Below are 12,194 nucleotides of genomic sequence, written 5' to 3'. Positions count from 1 at the left end.
TCTGCTCACTGCAACCTCCACCTCCCAGGTTTAAGCGATTCTCCTGCCTCAGCCTCCTGAGTAGCCAGGTTTATAGGAGCGTGCCACCACACCCAGCTAATTTTTGTATTTTTAGTAGAGATGGGGTTTCACCATGTTGGCCAGGATGGTCTCAAACTCCTGACCTTGTGATCCACCTGTCTTAGGCTCTCAAAGTGCTGGAATTATAAGCATGAGCCACCACACCTGGCCATTATTTTTTTTTGAGACAGAGTGTTGCTCTGTTGCCCAGGCTGGAGTGTAGTTGTGTAATCTGGGCTCACTGCCGCCTCAGCCTCCTGGGTTCAAGTGATTCTCATGCCTCAGTCTCCCTAGTAGCTGGAACTACAAGCATGTACCACAGCTGGCTAATTTTTGTATTTTTATAGGGATGAGATTTCACCGTGTTGGCCAGCTTGGTCTCGAACTCCTGACCTCAAGTGATTCACCCGCCTTGGCCTCCCAGAGTGCTAGGATGACAGGTGTGACCCACTGTGCCTGGCAGATTGCGTTGTTTTTAATGGATGAACAGTTTACATATTGTTCTACTGTGTTCCTAAATATAATTTTTTTTTCTTTTTTATAAAAAGAGACAGGGTCTCGCTATGTTGCCCAGGCTGGTCTTGAACTCCTAGGCTCAAATAATCTGCCTGCCTCAGCCTCCCAAAGTGCTGGGATTACAGGTGTGAGACACTGCGCCTGGCCTAAACATAACTTTTAATGGTTAAGTTCTGTTTTCTTAGGACTACTCTCACAGGGCCTTTATATTCTATAGACATTTTTGTTTGGGCAGGAAGATGTGATTGTTCAGTCTTTTGGACTGCATTAATAGATACTGATATTGCAGTATTGATAATGGCATCTGTATATTGAGTGTTCACTAAGAGACTGGCCCTTTGCCCAGCACTGTACATGTATTATCTCATTTAATATGTACCTTAGTTCTACAAGGTGGGTACTTTTATCCTTATTTTACAGAGGAGAAAGCTGAGGCTCAGAGGAGTAGGGTTACTTGCTCCAGGTCACACAGCATGTGAATGGCAGGCCCAGAGTTTGGGCTCAGGGCTGTCTGACTCCAGGGCCTATGCCTTAACTGTCAGGCTATGCTGTGTCTGCTGTGAGGTACTGAATCTGAGGCTGTGTGGATCCTTCTCCAGATGTCGTGATGGTTGTTCTTCCCTGAGCTGAGAGCTGCACCGTGTGACTTCCACCCAGTGCTCCAAGCTCCTCATTCTGCCTTTTGGGACAGCCCAGAATGTGCCTAATCCCCCTTCCACTTGATAGTCACATGAACTGGAAACAGCATGCTTGCTATCTGCTAGGAAGTGGGGACTGGCTCTCCTGTAGCTGACTGATCTCTTTCCCTGGGTTCCAAGCAGGTCCCAGCCGACCAGTACAGAAGCTTGGCAGAGAGTGCCCTCTTGGAGCCCCAAGTGAGAAGATACATCATCTACAACTCAAGGCCTATGCGGCTGGCCTTTGCTGTGGTAAGGGGGAGGTGGCCCATGCCCTGCCCCTGCCCTGGTGCCTTGTGGCACTACCAAGTTCAGCATTGTGTCTTGCAGCCTGTTGGTATGGGTCAGGAGTTTGGCGGCTGGTGGCCCAGGTGTCTGGAAAAGAACAGTACATGTGGACATTGATTTGGGATCAGAGGAAATTTATGGGAGAGAGTTGTAACCAGGTCCTTGCATAAAGGATGAGGGTCAGGGTTTACTGTGGGACAGAGCTTGGGATTGGGAGTCTGCAGATCCACCCAGGCCCTGGGCTCAATGTCTGGTCTTGGCCAAGACTTTCCTCCTCTCCTGAACTTGGTTTCCCCATCTGCTCAACAGATGGGTCTATTTCAGCTCTAGTCATATATACGTGTGCATATACATGTGTGTATACACATACATATACATATATAAATATACGTATACCTCTTCATATTTGTATATAAACTTACATGCATAAATGACAGAGGCAGGTTTTGAACCCAGGTAGTCTGGTTTCCAGCATCTGTGCTTGGAACCACTATGATTTGCTGCTTTGTATGTGTAAATGGCCAAATAGCACACCTGACTCCATGTCCCACTTCCAGGGAGAAGGGAAGGGGTAGGAACCAGCATTGATTCATTCCCTGGCAAGTGCTGGGCTGTTACTTATGTTACCTTGTTAACCCTTATTATAATGCTGTGAAATAGGTGTTATTATCCCCATTATACAGATGAAGAACTGAGACTGAGAGGAGTTATAAATTGTCCAAAGCCGTATAGTATTTGAAGGATCATTGTGGTCTTTGAACAGAAATTTGTCTCACTTCAGTCCACCTGCCTTTTTCTGTTTTATTTAAAATTAAGGTAAACAAGGATTAGGAGTAGCTACTAATCCTTCTTGTCTAATTTTGCTTATAACCAGTGAAAATGAGCTCATTCTCACAGACCCAGGGATCTGCATCAATCTCTTACTGGTGCTGTGAGCTGTCTGAATTCAAGGAGGGTATCAGCAGTGTCTGAAGGGTGTCCCTTTGAATGGAGCTGCTTTATGTGAGGACTGGAGTTCCTGACCATGCTCTCTCTGTGGCGTCTTGCAGGTTTTCTACGTGGTGGTGTGGGCCAATATCTACTCCACCAGCCAAATGTTTGCCTTGGGGAACCACTGGGCTGGCATGCTGCTCGTGACGCTGGCCGCAGTGAGCCTGACCTTGACTCTTGTGCTGGTCTTTGAGAGACACCAGAAGAAGGTGAGACATCTGGAGACCCCTGCCATGCTTCCTCCAGAAGGGTGGTGGAGGCATGAGAATCAGATTTTTCTCTTTTGCCTGCCTCAAAGAATTTCCCTAGCCATGAAAATTCACACTAGCCCGTAAGCCCAGTGACTAAAAGAAATCACATCCTCTCTGCTTTTCCTGTCTGATCCCTGTGGACTGTTTTTCTGGAAGCAAGCTGTGTTTTGAGAATGTGGGAGGAGGGCTCTAATAGCCTGTATCCTGACAGTACTTTAGTTAACTGAACCCTTTCATGCACTTCCTCTTCCTGGGTGCTCAGGACAACCCTGTGGGCAAGGGAGAATTGGTTACTGAACCCCAGCTGTAGCACAGCATGCCTGAAGTTGAAGTCTGGGAAGAAGCAATTTACATTATTCCCTCCTGTGATGGGCAGATGCTGGCCTCGTGCTCTATTGACAATCATGTCTTTAATCCCAGCAGTGACCTTTGAGGCAAAGTGAGTGGTTACTTGTCCTGAATCCCAATGTTAGTGACAGAGCCAGGATTCAAAGCCTGAGCCCTCTGATTCCTGATCATGTTCAGAAAGGAGGCAGATACTTCCCAGCTTATGTATGATTTTAGTTGTATTCCATCTCTTCATTGTCTGCCTTTTGATATGTATTGAGCACATCATATGTCCCCCGCTAAATGTTTAACACATTAACTCATTAAATCCCTTGACATTAAATCTGGGTAGAGGCTCTTACGCTTATTTTGCAGTCGAGGAACACTAGACTCAGAAATGCTCAAAGAGTAGCCCCAGCCATGCTACGAATAAATGCCAGAGTTGGAAATCAAGGCCAGGGCCTCAGATTCCAAGCCACGTTCTTAGCCAGCACCCTTTAGAAAATTGTTGGTTTGGCCGGGTGCAGTGGCTCATGCCTGTAATCCCAGCACTTTGGGAGGCCGAGGCAGATGGATCCTGAGGTTAGGAGTTCAAGACCAGTCTGACCAACATGGTGAAACCCCGTTTCTACTAAAAATACAAAAAAAAGATGAGCCAGGTGTGGTGGTGCATGTCTGTAATCCCAGCTACTCAGAAGGCTGAGGCAGGAGAATCACTTGAAACCACGAGGCAGAGGTTGCAGTGAGCTGAGATCGAGCCACTGTACTCCAGCCTGGGTGACAGAGTGAGACTCTGTCTCAAAAAAAAAAAAAAAGAAAAAAAAAGAAAACTGTTGGTTTACTATAGCTACTGTAATAAATTACCATGAACTTGGTGGCTTAAAACAATACCAAACTGTTATCTTCCCGTTCTGTAGGTTAGATATGTGACATAGTTCTCACTGGGCTAAAAGTCGAGTGCAGGCAGGGCTGCTTCCTTCTGAGGCCTCTGGGGGAGAATCTGCTTTCTTGCCTTTGTAGCTTCTGGTGGTCCTCTGCATTCCTTGGCTCGTGGCCCCTTTCTCCATCTTCAGAGCCAGCAATGGCGGACCCAGTCTTATTCACATCTCCTTCTCTGACTCTTTTGGCTTCCTATTCTACTTTTTTTTTTTTTTTAGGTGGAGTCTCGCTCAGTCGGCCAGGATGGAGTGCGGTAGTGCGATTTCGGCTCACTGCAACCTCCACCTCCTGGGTTCAAGCGATTCTCCTGCCTCAGCCTCCCAAGTAGCTGGGACTACAGGCATGCACCTCCACACCTGGCTGATTTTTATAATTTTAGTAGAGACGGGGTTTCACTGTGTTAGCCAGGATGGTCTCAATCTCCTGACCTTATGATCCGCCTGCCTTGGCCTCTGAAAGTGCTGGGATTACAGGTGTGAGCCACTGTACCTGGCCCCTCTTCTACTTTTAAGGACCCCTGTGATTACATTGGGCCAACCGGATAATCTGAGATCATCTATTTTTAAGGGCAGCTGAGTAACAACATTGATTTCATTGACAGCTTTAATTTCCCTTTGCCATGTAGCAACATACGCGTGCGTTCTGGGGAATAGGACTTAGACATCTTTGGGGACCATTTTTCTGCTACCACACCTATGCTGTCTTTCCACCTACTTGGGAATCTCCTGTTCCGGATCCCCTGATCGCTGGCGCAGTGCTGGCCTCTGAGATCCTTAGCAAACACTCCGCTCTTGCGTGACTCAGCGGGGAGGGCAAATGTTGGGAAATGTAAATCAGCATTTGGGGCATGAGTTCTACTTAGCGCCTGTGTTCATGGAGACAAATGGGAACTTTATGGTATACTCATTCTGAAAGGATCTTTGTTGGGCTTTGCCACGGGACTGACAAAATAATTCTGCTCTTGGGGTCTGTTGAAGCTTTCATGGCCCTTGTGTTTGGTCTATGAAAAATAAATTGGACTGGCCACTCCTGCAGCAAGAACTTTCTCCTGGGAAGGGGATGAAGCAAAGTGTTTTGTTTCAGCAGGAGCAAGCAAAAAAATTGGCACCTGACAGGTGCTTCGAGGATGTGGATATAATTCATACGGTAAAGGGAGGGCCTGCTTTGGCTCTCTGTCTCTGTCTCTTCTTTCCTCCTTTTATTCAGCTGGTATTTATGAAGCCCTTGAGAGTACCAGGATATGCCTTGTCCAGGGCCACACAGCCAGGAGACACCAGAGCTAGTCTTTGGCCCAGGAGTGACATTATTGAATTTATTGTTCCAACAATATCTATCTATCTATATGTATGTATGTATGTATGTATCTATCTATCTATCTATTTATCTATCTATCTATCCGTCTATATATGTATGTATCTATCTGTCTGTCCGTCCATCCATGCATCTATCTATCTATCCATCCATCCACCCATTCATCTATGTATGCATCTATCTATCTATCAATCTATCTATCTATGAATGACAGAGTCTTACTCTGTGCCAGGCACAGATCCTAGAAAATGAGCAAGAGCAAGGTACAGCATGGAGGCCACAGGTGCATCCTGGCAATGCCATCATCACTGTCTGCTCATTTAGGAGACTCCTTTGTTCCTTCCTAGTAATGTCCATCACTTAATGAGCACCTATTGTGCGCTGTAAGCTTGGGGCTTCATGTCTGTGCCCAACAACAGCCCTATACGGAGGCAGGATACCTCCACCATTTACTAGCTCTGCAACTTGGGGTAAGTTACTTAACCTATCAGGGCTTCAGTTTCCTCATCTAAAATTGAGATAATAGCTGTAGCTCCCTCATAGGGTTGTTGTGAGAATGAAATGACTTAGACACACAAAGTGTTTATAATAGTACCTAGTATAAAGTAAATGCTCTATAAGTATTAACTGTTATCGACTCTGTTTGCCAGTGAGGAAGTGGAGGTTCAGAAAGGTTAAGTAACCAGTCTATGGCCACACAGCCCTTCTCAGGTCTTCGTTTGGCCCTCAGCTCCAGGACCTCCTCCTCCCTGGATCCCTTGTCACTCAGGACTGTGTAGATCCCCTCTTCCTGACCATTGTCACTCTTGACTGTTAGCATCCACTCTGTGTCACTTGGTGTCCTTAAGAGCCTCAATGTCCTGCATAACTGTCTTGTTTTCCCTTTGGTGCACTTTCTCAGGACTGAAAGGTTTGGGTCGGGCATGGTGGCTCACACTTACAATCCCAGGAATTTGGGAGGCTGAGGTGGGAGGATCACTTGAGCCCAGGAGTTTGAGACCAGGCTGGGAAACATAGTGAGACCCTGTCTCTACAAAAAAATAAAAGCAGGATGCAGTGGCACATGCCCATAGTCCTAGGAGGCCGAGGTGGGAGGATTGCTTGAGCCTAGGAGTTCAAGGCTGCAGTGAGTTGTGATGGTACAACTGTACTCCAGCCTGGGTGACAGAGTGAGACCCTGCCTTAAAAAAATATATATTGGAAGGTTTGTAAAGGCAGGCAAGTCCCTGCCTTGTAGAGTATAGCACATTGCTAGGGTACGTGAGAAGTTCCAAGTTCCTACAAATATTTGTGGCTAATATGGCACAGTGAAACATGGTGCTTCCAATTCACTGTCATCCTCACCATGATATTATCAGCTGACATGTGTTAAGTGTTCAATTCTTTCAATTATTCTACGTGGATTAACTCATTTCATCCTTATTATATCCCTCTGAGGTGGGGGCTTTATTATCTCCATTTGGGGGTGAGGAGATAGATGGAGGCCGAGTGATGATTAGTAATTTGCCCAAGGTTACATGGGCAGTGAGAAATATACTTAGGAATTGAGCTGTTGGGATATGGATTTCTAGAAGGAAGAACAGCCCTTACTACAGTTCGAGGCAAAACAAAATATAATTATTCCTTGATTTTCATAGTAGAAGCATTCCTGGAAAACTCAGTGTATGTTAAACTCATGCAAACAATCACTTTACGTGGCTGGGCTTGATGGTTCATGCCTGTAATCCCAGCACTTTGGGAGGCTGAGGTGGGAGAATTGCCTGAACCCAGGAGTTGGAGACCAGCCTGGGCAACACAGTGAGACCCCATCTCTACAAAATATTTAAAAGTTAGCCCGGTGTGATGGAATGCATATGTGGTCCCAGCTGCTTGGGAGGCTGAGGAAGGCCTCAGGAAGATCTCCTGAGCCCAGGAGGTCAAGGCTGCAGTGAGCCGTGATCGTACCAGTGCACTACAACCTCCGTGATGGAGTGAGACTAGGTCTTTAAAAAAAAAAAAAATCACTTTAGGTATAAATGTAAACTGGAGTTAGGTTGGCTGACCAGAGAATTCTAAGTAGATTTTTTTACCTGCATGTATGCTCAGTGGGGCATTTGGAGTCCAGACAGCCCAGGGACAGTCTTCAACATGCAGAATGCTTTCTAATAGGACATGTCTTTCAGTGGAAGGCATGGTTTGGAGCCCCCGGCCCTCTTCCACTAAGTGCCAGCACTGTCCATCCCATCCCTGTGACAACCAAAGGGTCCTTCTTGCCTTTCCAAAATACCCCTTTGGGGTGCTGCCCCTTTTGGGAACTATTATCCTTGATTGGGCTGCTCTCTTCTAACTGCGTCTGAAAGTCTTGTGCTCACTTTCTCAAACCAGCATTTGGGGTCCCCTTGTTCCTCCTCTTCTCCCCCACCTGTTTAGTATTCACTTTCCCAGCTGAATGTGTGGCGTCCATTGGTTTGGGTGGGGGAGCAGAATACTGATTCCCAGAGGGGGCCAGTGCTGTGTTAGGTACTTTAAAGTAGGTGCTTTCTAGATGGAGCGAGTGCTTCACTTACACAACAGATTTGATGTGTCAGCTCAGACAGATCGAACCCATTTGATCTTCCCTCTTCCGCAAATATCTTATGCACCTTGACCAAAGTCCCAGGCCCTGGGTTAAGTGCATCACACACAATCTCAGCGAAATCTCACTCCATTCCTAGGAGACAGAGACATTCTGTTATTCTACAACTGAAGAAAATAAGTTTCAGGGAAGGGACATACCTTGTCCAGGGCCATATGGCCAGGAAGCAGCAGAGCTGGGCTTTATCCCAGGGCTTTCTGACACTATTGAATTTACTGTTCCAACAGTCCCCATCTCATTTTATTTTTCTTTACTTTTTTTTTGCATTCTACTTTATTAACCCTTTTGTCATTTTTTTTTTTTTATTTTTTTTTTTTTTTTTTTGAGACTGAGTTTTGCTCTGTCGCCAGGATGGAGTGCAGTGGCGTGATCTCGGCTCACTGCAACCTTCACCTCTCCGGTTCAAGTGATTCTCCTTCCTGAGCCTTCCAAGTAGCTGGGACTACAGGCATGCGACACCACACCCAGCTAACTTTTGTATTTTTAGTAGAGTCAGGGTTTAACCATCTTATCCAGGATGGTCTCGATCTCCTGTCCTTGTGATCTGCCTGCCTCAGCCTCCCAAAGTGCTGGGATTACAGGCGTGAGCCACTGCACCCGGCCTGCTTTCCTTCTTTTTAAGAGATAGAGTCTCACTCTGTCACCTAGGCTGGAGTGCAGTGGTACAATCATAGCTTACTATAACCTCACACTCCTGGGCTCAAGTGATTCTCTTGCCTCACTCTCCCAAGTAGTTGGGGTTACAGTGCACGCTCCCACACCTAGCTAATTTTTAAACCATTTTTTATAGAGATGACATCTCGCTACATTGTCCAGGCTGGGCTCAAACCTCTGGCCTCAAGAAATTCTCCTGCCTTAGTTTCCCAAAGCACTGGGATTACAGGCATGAGTCACTGTGCCTGCCTCCATCCCAACCCATTTAATAGGGGGGAAATGGAAGAAGCCTGAGGGTGGGGATTGTCCCTTGGCATTGGACAGTATGTTTCTACTGCTCAGAGCCCAGGAGCTCCCCAGTAGTATGGAGGTCCGGTCATGGGCCTGGCATTTGTCTTACAGGCCAACACCAACACAGACCTGAGGCTGGCAGCTGCCAATGGAGCCCTCCTGAGACACAGGGTGCTGCTGGGGGTGACAGACACAGTGGAAGGATGCCAGAGTGTGATTCAGGTACTGTGTCTCATAGTGAGCTCTTCCTCATGACCCAGTTTTATGTTGGGCTACATGGAGAGCAGTGGCCTTACGTTCTGTCAACCTGCACAGTGTCTGCACTAGTCTGCTAATGAATAAATGGCTATCGGCAGCCCTTTCCTTCCTCCCTGCCCCGGTGTTTCTTCCTCGAGACACCTTCTCTGTGCAGTAACCAGTGGCCTGGAACCTCCACGTGGCAGGGCTGAAAGGGAAGCGCAGATAATATCCAAACCTTGCTGGCCACCTGGCATTTACTCAGCAGACAGATGGAGCCTCCTCTGCACTGTGCCCTCGGTTCGACACTGACAACACTGAGGGGCCCATGCAAGGTCCCTGTCCTGCCAGAGGATGACACGCACACAGTGAGATAGTCAATAGTAGCCTCTCCAGCCTTATAGCAAAGGGACAGCCCCTGACAAGGCTGAGAGGCAAGGTACACAGGGTCCCTTTGAAGGGCTGCATGGAGCTCACCATGGCTGGGGCTATGTCAGAGTGACACAACGGGGAGAGATGAGGCCAGAGAGGCAGATCAGACGCTGAAGGCCTTGTCTGCCTGGTTTGGTCGTTCTCTTTGCCCGAAGGTTGTGGGGAGATCTGAAAGTGACTAGTATGGAGTCGCAGGGTGGGTCGGAACACAGGCCAGATCTGCTGAACCTGGCTGAACTCTGCCTGTTCCTCCATCCATGCCTGATCTGCCTGGTGGAATTGCAAGACCTCCTCAGCACCACATCTGCATTCTCACCAGTCATGCCCCTCGCCCGGTGGGAGCCCAAGGGGTAGGTGTGCATGGGGGACTTGGGAAGAGGCTCCTCATGCACCTGCCTCAGTTACCCCACAAATGCTTATTGAGAGCCTATTATGTACCAGACACTGTCCCAGGGATTGAAGCTGCAGCAGAGAACATGTACAGGTCCCTGTGTTTGTGGAGCCTGTCACACTCAAGATGGTGTAGGTATAAGATGATCTTACCTAACATTGGGGTGAAGCAGATGGCATCACAAGATTCCTGGCAGTTCAACTGTGACATTGTAGACTGGGAACTCCTGGAATTTGGAGGTCCTTCTTAGCCTCATTTACCTCCAAATCTCCTTTATCTATTGGCACGTAGTAGTGACTTGGCATGTGTTAGTTAGCTGAATGCATGGATGGATAGGTGACCAAAGAACGGACACATCAGCTGGGCGTGGTGGCTCATGCCTGTAATTCTAGCACTTTGGGAGGCTGAGGCATGTGGATTGCTTGAATCTAAGAGTTCAAGACCAGCCTGAGCAACATGGAAAACTCTGTCTCTACAAAGAGTACAAAACCTGGCTGGGCATAGTGTCACGTGCCTGTAGTCCCAGCTACTTGGGAGGCTGAGGTGGGAGGATCACCTGAGTCCAGGAGGTCAAGGCTGCAGTGAGCTGCGATTGCACCACTGCATTCTAGCCTGGGTGCCAGAGTGAGACCCTGTCTCAAAAAAAAAGAAAAAGAAAAAATAAAGGACACATCTTTTTAGACAGCTGGGTTCTTTCAGTTTCAAAATAGTATCTTGGAATGATGTGATACACTATCTGGGATGTCCTTTGGCTTCACTGGTGGGTGTAGTGGAGGTGGGGGTGTTGGGTACAGGTACCAAGTGAGGATGGAGATGAACCAAGAGTGGCTATGAGGTGACCTAACAGTTGCAGGAGGTTGATGGGTTACTGTCATCTACTTTTGTACATGATTGGAAATTTTCACAGTAAGAAGCTTTAAAGGAATCATTTGAAAAATACTCTTTTGTGGGTAAGACGTTGGGATACTAGTTGGCAAGAAGGCTATGACTTTGGGTTTCTATGGGTCAGTCCATGGGAGGAGGGAGGTCTGGGATTCAGAGGAGGTGGCCAGTGGATGGGAGTTTGGGGCAGGGGCCACCAGTTTCTCGAAGAACTTCAATTAGGATGTGTGGCAGGTGTGGTCTTGACAGGATGTGGTAAGGTGAATGTGGAGGAATTCAGCCTTTAGCCTGGCTGGCCCCTGAGGTGGAAGGGGGGTGCAGGTGGGGTGTAGACTTCTCGTCCTGCTTCCCTCCCCACAAGCACCCAGGTTGATTACCTCAGACCTGGTTGTGGGCCGCAGGTGTCAGCTCTGAAGGCTTTTACTCATTTGCATGTTCATGCCCCGCCCATTGAGGATGAAGGTGGCCTCAGGTAGAACAGGTGATGTCCAAGAGGGTTCGGAGTCTGTCTGGGATGCTCAGTGGCTTGTGGGAAATGGACCACAGCCATTTGGAACAGAGTTGGACTTTTTCTTTTTTCTTTTTCTTTTTTGAGACAGAGTCTTGCTCTGTCACCCAGGCTGGAGTGCAGTGACTTGACATTGGCTTACTGCAACGTCCACCTCCTAGATTCAAGTGATTCTTGTGCCTCAGGCTCCTGAGTAACAGGAATTACAGGCACCCATTACCATACCCAGCTAATTTTTTGTATTTTTTTGTAGAGACAGGGGTTTCACCATGTTGGCCAGTCTTGAACTCCTGGCCTCAAGTGAAACCCAAAGTGCTGGGGTTACAAGTGCGAGCCACCACTTCTGGCCTGGGTTTGATCTTTTCTAAATTTGTGCCCAAAGCCATTTTTCTACCAGCCATACAAATGAGACATGGTCATGGTGTGATACTCTGGGAGGGAGCCAAATGGCACGTTCCAGCTAGACAGCCGGCTAAATAGGACTGTCCAGGGAGGGAGAGTTCCAGGTTAGGCCGGCTTTGAGCCACAGCGTTCACAGCTTCTTCTCCCCACAGCTTTGGTTTGTCTACTTCGACCTGGAGAACTGTGTGCAGTTTTTGTCTGATCATGTTCAAGAAATGAAGACTAGCCAAGAGGTAAGATATCTTCAGTGAAAAAAACCAAACAAACCCAAACCCAGAAGGCCAAGTTGTATCGATTCCATTCTCTTAAAGGTGGGAAAATGTCTAAGAAAACGTTACTTGGAAGAATACCTATGAACAATCAATCAGTGGTTGTTTTTGCCTTGGGAATTATGACTACTTTTCTGCTTTTTTTTTTTTTTTTT

General features: G+C 47.4%; 1 protein-coding gene across 6 annotated transcripts in view; it reads left to right on the top strand.

Annotated features, from left to right (window-relative positions):
- Window positions 1–12,194, top strand: part of TMEM268 (transmembrane protein 268) — a 36,095-nt gene that overhangs the window by 15,720 nt on the left and 8,181 nt on the right. For 3 of the 6 annotated variants that reach the window (XM_017530261.2, XM_017530265.2, XM_017530262.2), the window contains exons 4-7: window positions 1,395–1,505; window positions 2,591–2,740; window positions 9,030–9,140; window positions 11,923–12,003. In XM_017530261.2, coding sequence (XP_017385750.1) covers window positions 1,395–1,505; window positions 2,591–2,740; window positions 9,030–9,140; window positions 11,923–12,003 — 453 coding nt within the window. The remainder of the gene's footprint in view (window positions 1–1,394; window positions 1,506–2,590; window positions 2,741–9,029; window positions 9,141–11,922; window positions 12,004–12,194) is intronic. The other 3 variants (XM_037739173.1, XM_017530263.2, XM_017530264.2) reach the window with 2 other exon arrangements.

Source organism: Cebus imitator, unplaced genomic scaffold (assembly GCF_001604975.1).
Source record: "Cebus imitator isolate Cc_AM_T3 unplaced genomic scaffold, Cebus_imitator-1.0 Scaffold64, whole genome shotgun sequence".
NCBI classification, from domain to species: Eukaryota; Metazoa; Chordata; class Mammalia; order Primates; family Cebidae; genus Cebus; species Cebus imitator.
Note: the sequence above shows the minus strand (reverse complement) of the source record. Positions and strands in the feature narration are given on the sequence as shown.